The 9,795-nt window shown below is 32.6% G+C and overlaps 1 protein-coding gene across 1 annotated transcript in view; it reads right to left on the bottom strand.

Moving 5' to 3' along the window:
* Positions 1-1,801: 1,801 nt before the first annotated feature.
* LOC135216335 (lysine-specific demethylase 7B-like) overlaps positions 1,802-9,795 on the bottom strand; it is a gene marked incomplete in the record, with an annotated part of 35,742 nt that continues 27,748 nt past the window's right edge. Inside the window, 1 exon segment of the mRNA XM_064251538.1 lies at positions 1,802-8,979. Coding sequence (XP_064107608.1) covers positions 8,897-8,979 — 83 coding nt within the window.

Genomic DNA, 9,795 nt, shown 5'->3' with positions numbered 1-9,795 from the left:
TGAAACTTCAATTATTCCAGAATTACTCCTTTTGTCAAAAATAGTACCTGTAGGGAGCTACTACTTAGTTTTTCATGATGTTACCAAAGGTTTTTGGACAACTCTTTGACCATAGTTCCATTGGTTCCTCCCTATAATTTTATACCCATTCCCTCTGTTTGTTTGTTTTGTTTGTATCGTGTTTTTACATTGCATGAAACCAGCGGTTATTCACCAACGGCTTTACGTGACTTCCGAACCACGTCGAGAGTGAACTTCTATCACCAGAAATACACATCTCTCACACCTCAATGGAATGTCCAAAAATCGAACTCGCAGCCAATGAGGTGGCAGGCAAAGACCATACCAACCACACCACTGAGGTGCTACCATTCCCTCTGTTGTCTTCCCACATCTGTGCAACTTTATTCAACTTTACCCTTCTATAATGTTAAGTACAAATCCATTAGGCAAACCCTACATTAATCCTCAAACAGGGCTCATTGGCCTTGCTGACATACCTCCAGGCATTCAGTACATCCTGTAAGATGTGGTCCATGACATCTGTAAATATTCTGCATATGCCATGACCTTGACAGATGGTCTTCAAAATTTTTTTCTATCGTGCAGATTTCTGGACTTTGACAGAGGATATCACACTATACCTATCCTTTACATCCTTCTATTTTATATCAGGTTGTCATTTTGGAATTATGAGTTCTTCATTTTGTTCAGCATCTGATAGTGCTTTCCATTTTCAGTTTGCATTTTGTGTGTAGCAAATTTAATTATAATAATAAGTCTTCAGGATGATTTGAATATGTACAGCACAACTGGGTTTTAATTTCACTTGTACCCACTACAAAAGTGTGATCATTTTCAGATGATTTATAAGATTCAAATGTTGATTTTTATTGCTTAGTTTATTCCACATATTTTTTTGCTCTTTCAGTACTTTACAGTGCCTCTAGCTGAACTCTTTTGTAAAAATATTGTGCTAAAACTAATATTACCTGTTCAATGACTCTTGATCACTTCATATTTTGTGGGTGGGTGTGAATTTCTAATTGGGGTTTTAAAACTACATATCTGTCAAGTAGTGGACTTTCGGTTAAAAATCTCTATTAATACCTTTTACAGCATTTGACAAGAAACTCTGATTAACTATCTACCAATTCACTGCTGGATGATCCTGTGCAACCTAATTTAAAACTAGCATTCGATGTCAACACACCCCCTAAGCAAATTATGGTATAAACCAGTCGTATGATATTTTAAAAATAAAATGGTACATGATAATTTCAAGAAACCACTACAGTTCCCTTAAATGTAAAAGAACAAAAATTTCTCTCAGTTGCTAGAATCTCCCAAGGAATTATTGACTTCATCATTTATCTCATTTCAGCAACATTTAAGCCTTTTTGTCCCTACAATGCACTAAGTGTGGCTGTACAGATTTATTCTTATGATTAATGAAAGCTGCTTTCATCATTTTAAACTTGACCCAAACTGCTTAGATTTTTTATTATCCTTTCCAAAGGCTGGAGAGACCAGGTTTATGTGAAATTTCTTTCAAGTTTCTACACCAAAAAGTTTAGCTGAAGCCTAAAAATTATGCAAGATACACCCTTCACATTAATGCAACCTTATATGTAATCTGTATTAAAAACTACTTTTACTTTGGTTACAGAAGATCATGTGATGTCAGATTTTTCTGAATTTTATTGAAATGAAATGCTTCCTGAAATAAAACTCTTAATATTTTCCAGATAAATAAATACAAAACAAAAAATTGAGGATAGAAAAAAATAGAAAAACTGTGATTGTGAAAAGGTAAATATAATAAAAAGAATAAATCTATTCTATTAACATGTTATGCTATTATAACAAAATATCTGCATTTTATACAACAAAATAATTACAGCTTGCATACAGCTTTTCATTATTTACACTCCCTAATGAGATCTGCAAACAATAGTCTACTTCACATTCAACAAGACACAAAGTTTTGAGTACATAGGCCAGCTCAGCAACTTTTTGCAATTTAAAAGCACAGTAAAGGAAAAACATTTTGCAAAGTTGTAATTAAAAACATTTAATGGCTGTATTGGTTTAAAAGTTATGAAAGACACCTGAGAAACTGATCTGCTTTACTTTGATTCTGACCTACAAAGCTATTTACTGTAACTGTAATAAAAAAATAAAAAAAATCTTAGTATAATGAAATTTATTTCTGCCCTAACACTCAATTGTTTAATCCAATCACGATAAACCTATGGCCAAAGTGCCTTATGGATGGCGTCAGTGTTCACAATTTGTATTAAAGAAAGAAATGACAGGACACAGGGAGAATTACATGACACTTCAATCCCCCTGAAGACTGAAGATGAAGAGTAAATTGCTAAAGGTATGAAAGATAGGAGCCACATATGGCAACAATACTCAATTGACATCGATTATCTACCAGCCAAATTTCACGACCTTGAAAATTTACAACTTGTTATGCATGTCAAAGCACATCATCAGAATAATGCAAATCACAAAATCTATATTACACAGTACAAAAACAAAGTGCATATGAATATTCTCTATCCCCAGATACAATACCATTTATATATACAATTTACAGTGAAAGAAATTTCTCTCAATATATCTATGTACATCACCTTGACACTCAAGGTAAGTTACCCATAAAAATAATTTCCACTTAATCTAAGTTACTCTAATATCATACGAAATGACAAGCCAAACTAGAACATTTACAATTTTACAACTGGTGAAGAAATTCAAAACATACACTGATTTCTCAACTTTTCCCCCTTGGTCTGATGACAGAATTTCCTGTAAGTCTTTTCCTTTGAAAGCTTATGTTCAATGTGCACAATATTAAGACTAACTGCTGGAAAGTATAAAATTCTATATAGTCAATGTACAGTAACAAAGTTAATCAGAGCAAATTCCAAGTACTTGTCACATGCACCTCTGGATTTAAAACAAGGACCGCCGAGTGAACATGGTATTTCTAAATGGTATGGCAATTAAAGTGTGTGTGTGTGTGTGGGCAGGAGTCTGATGATGAAATATTGGAAGAATCTGGTGAAGAAGAAGAAGAAAAAATTTTCTGATCCAGAAATAAAAGGTCTACTAGATTAAAAAAAAAATTAATAAAATAAAATGCTTGCAAACTGCCAGTGATGATAGAAAAAAAATCAACCAGCCCTTCTCCCTTCTTTATACACTTATGCATCTTTTCTTCCTAAGACAAAGATGTTTGATCATCAAATTAGTGGTAAGACTCAAAATGAGGACACATCTAGCAATTACAACGTAGGAAGAGACAATTCTGATAAAGTGATCTCAAAACTACAAATTTACAAGAAAGTGATTATAGTGTGCTTGTGTATTCCTGGAGAAAATTGTAGTCCTGACAAGTGATCTTTCATTTCAGAAAGATTCTTGTTTAAGGAACTCTCATGAACATGCTGTAGTTTGTAATTACCCAGAAAATCCAATGGCAAACAGAATAAGGAAGAGGGAACTCCAAAAGTTACTAGATGACAGTGACCTCAGCATGTCTTAGATGAATGAAACTGTGCCAGGAAACAGACGTGTATAGATGATGCTGATTCTTTGTACTAATGATGATTATAGAAAATCTATAAGTTTGATATCTGCTTCCCCTGTAATCACATTTAAAAAATTGATTAGTTGCCTATATATCTGTCTTCAAATGTAAAAAAGGTACCTCAAGGTGCCTCTTTTAGAATCCAAAACTGTAGTTGTCTTTCTGCACATTTACAATTAAAAAGAAAGGAAATTTACCAAATTCCTTAACTCTCCTCTTAATATATTAAATGTTTGAAATTCATCTGTGTTTGCTGAAACATCTGGAATAAGATAACACCCCAAGAAAAATATCAGCATAAATAAAAGATAAAGAAAACATAACAGATGAACAGTCAGTCAATCTTTACACTAACATTTGGTTTATGATGATGTCCTTTTGGATGAAAGTGTTAGCATACTTGCACCTGATATAATTTCCCGCTGACATTAATTCCGACAGCAATAATTTTTAAATTATGTAAAATTTATATTCATCATCTATACTTGCACACACACTACCACTGTGTACTAGCATTTATTGTTTTGTTATTCAACACTGGCTTGACTACCATATTTCATTTCCAGAAGTAAAACTTTTCAAGTTTTCTTTGCTGGTCGCGTATTTTGATATCCTTTTGCACAGTATACAATGTGCACAATATAAATATGCTGAATGAGAATAAAATATTTTCAAAATAATTATAGATTTAGTCACTGATTATGAGGTAAAAGATCTTGCACATACCAAATATATACCATTTCATTCAACCCATGCTTTCTTGTTTTAAATTTAGCTCAGTGGTCTGATTAAAGTATCTTAATGGCATAAAAATTTGTCTTCAATATCCTACGCTCATGTACTTCACAACATGCACTAGTTCTTGACTTGCAGAATATTTCAAATTTGGCTGTGCTAATGTTCTGTGGATGAGAAATGGATACTTCCATTAGTCTTTCATTGACTGTACATGGTTATATCTACTTTTACTATATGAGAATTCTAAGTTTAGAAAATGCAGCATGTATTCCTTCAGGGATCTGCACCCCCCTCCTTGGACCAGGCTTTTAAAGAAAAAAAGAAAAAATAAAGAGTAACCCAACTGATAAAAGCACCTGATAATCTTTACTGAACCTTATTTCACATGCAAGCACCAACTTCTGTTATACTCTGAGAAGTTTAGTACAATAGCAGTTTAAACTTGAAAATTAATACAAGTCCAAAATTAACCAAATTTCAGCTTGAAAACAAATTGGTTTTCCAAAGCTAGTACCAACAACTTTGAATTAAAATACATCCAATTCTAAAATGACAAAAGTAATTTTCATTCGTTACTGCTACCACACCTGGAAATAAAAGGAAATTATGATGGTTAAGCCTGAGAAATTCAGTGCAACTTCCTCTTATCATTAAAATAGATCATTCCTTACTATAATAATTTTGTACTTTAATCAGACCAAAATAAAAAAAAGAGGGTTCATATGCATTACAATACAAACAAAAATATCTTGCCTCACATGACTAGTCTAGCAACACAAATGAAAAAAAATCAATGAACGGGTAACATACATTACTTGAAAAATTCAATATAGTATCAATAAGAAAACAAAGATGTACAAAGGGAAAAATATTTGTATGAGGCATTTATACAGTTTAGACCTATTCTTGCTCTAAAAAAATAAAAAAAAAACATATTGTAACAACACAATTTCAGTACCAATGAACACCAAACAAGCATAACTAGGTTGCCAATATGAAAAATATACTGCCTTAAAATACAGGGAAAATGGAAGTTGCTTTTACAGTACAATAAAGAGCTATTAGCTACACTTGTAATTTTACTCATAATCTATTTTCTGCTCAGCTTCTTTCATTAAACAATCAAAACACGTATTTCACTTATCTTGAGGTTACTCTTCAGGATTGCTTTAATTTTTTACCCACTTTTTCAAGCTGTATAAATATACAATTTTCTCCCTGTATAAATATACAATTTGCTCCCAATGTTTTTCATGTTTCACATTCTTTTGATATACTACTCAGTTCAGCTCTCACTTTATTCTCAAAGATTCTTCAACATTTCCTGTGAGGTACTAAACTCAATTTTGTCACGTTTAATGTTGTAACATTTTTTTTTCTTAAGGCTTTGAAGCTTTTGCAAGGGGTCCTGCTGGATATCCTAATAGTATTTACCTGGTGAACTGATACTTTTCATTACTATATATTAAACATGACTATCCAGTTACAACAAAATATTAATACATATTCCTATTTCTTGTTTGTGAACAAGAATGAAGTAATTTACTGCTTATCCTCATTATGTTCATTATCCCTAAGACTGTCACTGGTATTGAGATAACAAAATAGTTTTTATTATTATCAATTAACTCTTCAAGGTTTCTAATGGTTTCTCTGCTTCTTCTCCTCTGATTCCAATAAAAACCTGGAGGCAACATACACTAATGTCAATACAATGTATGATGTGAAGGATTACTGAAAAGTTATCTTTAGAGCATAAACTGAACTTTTAAAATTAAATCGTGAATCTAAAAATAGAAACAGTCGTTTATGTTTAAAGAACTGTATGACAACAATGCCATCTCAAATAATCATTAAAACTGATCTACGTAAATTTTTGGACCAGATTTTAAAGCTGGCTAATTAATGTAAAATGTAAACAAGACTACTTTGAGGAAAGCTATTTTACTTGGAAAAAAAATGCCAGATATTGGCCACTATCCACCATACAAAATGATACCTTTAATTACTCAGTCTCCTACAACAGTGACACTAGCATTTTTATTTTCCATAAGTAAGACAAGTTAATGAATGAACAATTAAAACTAAACACAAGGAGAACCTCAGTCCATTACCTAACCTAAAAACTTCGTCTTTGGTGTGATCTGGTACTGAAATAATATGGGAAAAGAATGTTGCTACCACATGCATTTGCACCACTTGCAAGATGAAAAAAATTGTCAATGACTGGCACCAAAAAATAATTTACAGTATTGACATACATTAACAAAAATGAAACTGGGACGCACTACTCCCTAAAGAAATCAAAGCTCATATACTATACAAAACAAGAATACATCACAGAAAGCTATGTTTTAAATAAATTTGTAGTAATACATATTTGCAACAATTCTCAAAAGACATTTCCATACAATCCTTCAGCTTCATCAAATCGTTGCTCAGTACGTAGAAAAAGGTTCTCTTTCTCCCAACTGCAGGGTGAAAGAAGTTTCAAGGCTACTACAGCAATGGAAAACAACTTTTAAATAGAACTTTCCCACACTCAGACACTGCATCTCAGTGCATTCATACAACACTGAAGACCACCATATACTACAGCAATATTTACCCACTTTTAAGAACACATATACTGTACTCACAATCAAGATGAAAATACAAGATTTGGCATTCACTGCTGGTTGAAATTAGGTCAGTCACATCAGATACATTCAACTGTTAGCATTACCTACATTCTATGTGCTCTGGGATCTTGTGTAGGTTATTCATAAGTACCCATGGGACAAAAGAGTAACACAAATTGCAATTTACTCATATGTAGACTCTTAGTTTTCATATTCAGATTCATTGGTTTTTGAGTTGACCGAAAAATATGAATCATCTATTCAAGACTACCTTCAACAATATACCACTACAAGCGTAATATGTTATAGCCAAGCTATAATATAATCATTCACTGAAATTGCTCGATTTGATTTGCTTTATCAGCAATTTCACATCCTTCACTGCCTATGAGGGCAGATATACATATTTCTACTCTTACACTGTACTGGCTCCACATAATTCACGGAATGAGTAATCTTCTTCCCTTAGGTAGAAGTAAAGATAAAATGGATCTGGTACTTCCAAAAATACCAAGAAATTTTCTTTCTATTACAATACTTAAAAAGTGTTAGTATCATTATCGTGTTAGCATTTTGTATATTAAAATAAAAAGGGATGGCCAGTTATGTAAAAATTTTCATTGAACATTTTACCTACTCATACAAACAGGTATCTGGCTGCCAGACAGTGAATAAATGTACAGGCTAACATAAATAAATTAATTACCACTTCTGAAATTGTGTTCCCTTCACTCTTCAAATGAGAAAGAAAAAACTCTGAATTCAAATGCTGTTGAGAGATTTCCAACAAAAACTAAACTGAAAACATCATTTGAAAAAAAAACACTAAATGATCTCATTTAAAAAGAATATACGAAATTTCAGAAATGGTATACATATTTACATGATGAATTACATAAAAAGAAAACCACCAGAGAAGTCAAATACAAAAATAAACACATTTCTCAAACAGGGAACTCGTAACTTATAAAGGGAATCTGTTCCTGACATGCTATCAAAGTACTCCATACAGGCTAGAACAACCATAAAAATGTTTATGAACCTCTTATATGTAAGCATTGTACAGTAAATGTCTCAAAACCTTAAAAACAAATTTACTTTTCCATGATTTTAAACACAAATGTCATGTCTTTTAGTTATTATTCCTATATAAAAATTGTGAAGAAAACAAAAGGAAAATATGTCCTTCCCATTCAGAACAGAATAAAATATCAACAGGACAAGTGACAATATTATAAGATTAATGAGTTACAGAAAAGACTTCTGCAGTTATTAGTACTTTAATTCCAAATGCATCAGAAACATTTTGCATAAGTTGTGAGTTCCTGTACTTCCTGATTCACCATAATTCCTAATGGTCAACAAAATTTTACAACCTTTCCTTTTTAAAATCACACTTTAATCAAATGTGATACACACGAACTAGGCTGTTTTTAAGAAATATATTTAAAATAAAGGAATTCCTTAAAACAACTGTGGCATAACAGGAACATCTACTCTAAAGTAATCTATCCTACAAAGCTAGCTGAATTCTTCTCTACATTGCTACTCTATTTCTTAACAGAAGAGGGTACGGGTGAAATTATAAATAAATATCACTGACATAAGAGGTCTAGAATTGCATTTACATTTTTTGCATCTGAAGACACCATAAAAAAGTTGATAGCCTACATAAAAATTAAAGTAATTACAAAATGCACATCTTCACCAGTTATTTTCATGTTTCATATTTAGGAATCTGATAAAAGTAAAATTGCACACAGGTACTTTAATAAATCAGTCCTTATTGTCGTAAAGTTGAAATATTTGATTGGCATACAATCTGAAGTTTGGAGATGCTAATACAATATAACAATTGACACTGCCAATGATAAAAATTACTATTTAAACTCCTTACTTGTTTGGATGTGTAGCAGAGCCCAACAAAACTTAGCTAGTGCAGCATCTTATGTATTTTCAATATTTTACCAAGGCGCTGTTTTGCAGTTGCCATTCCTTTTCTTGGTTTGTTTGATACTGGAAAATAAGGTACAATGTTAGGATCAGGCTTAATTAAAACATACAAAACTTCACAAGTGGTAAGGCAAATGTTTCTGACCTTTAATGCAGCCTGAATAAATAACCAGAGAAATCACCATTACTACTCGAGTGAATATGTAGGAATAAGAATATTAAACTTCTTCTTTGCCTTCAGCTTTCCCCATTTCTATATGGGGTCGCAGTTTCTAGTCAGCCTTTTCCATCTTCCTCTGTCCTGTACATCTTGTTCTCTTAGACCTTTTTCCTTCATGTCATTCAATAATTTATCTTTCCACATGAACTTTGGCCTTCCCCTCCCTCTTCTGCTCTCCACCTCTATGTTCATAACCCTCTTACATACGTGTTCATCTTCTCTCCTTATGACATGACCAAACCATTTGGGTCTTCTTTCCCGAGCTTTTTTTTGAAACCTCTAATACTCTGACTGTCCCCCTGATCAATTCATTCTGGATCTTATCTCTTTTTGTGACACCCCACATCCACCTCAGCATTCTCATCTCAGCCACTTCCATTCTTCTTTCTTGTTCTTTCTTTATTGGCCAAGTCTTTGCCCCATAGAGCATGGCTGGCCTAACTACGCTTTTATAAAACTTTCCTTAACTTTTGCACTGATCCTCCTGTCACAAAGTATCCATGATGACTTTCTCCAATTCATCCATGCACACTGAATTCTATTCCTGACTCCATTTCATGGAATAAGAATATTAAGCAAAACCGAATATCCCCAAAACTAATTACAATACTGGAAAACCTGCCAAGCATTATCCGTACAATGACAAATCACAGTAAACC

This window comes from Macrobrachium nipponense, chromosome 6, assembly GCF_015104395.2.
Source record: "Macrobrachium nipponense isolate FS-2020 chromosome 6, ASM1510439v2, whole genome shotgun sequence".
Lineage (NCBI taxonomy): Eukaryota > Metazoa > Arthropoda > Malacostraca > Decapoda > Palaemonidae > Macrobrachium > Macrobrachium nipponense.
The sequence above is the reverse complement of the archived record's forward strand: the minus strand, read 5'-3'. Positions and strand labels throughout refer to the sequence as shown.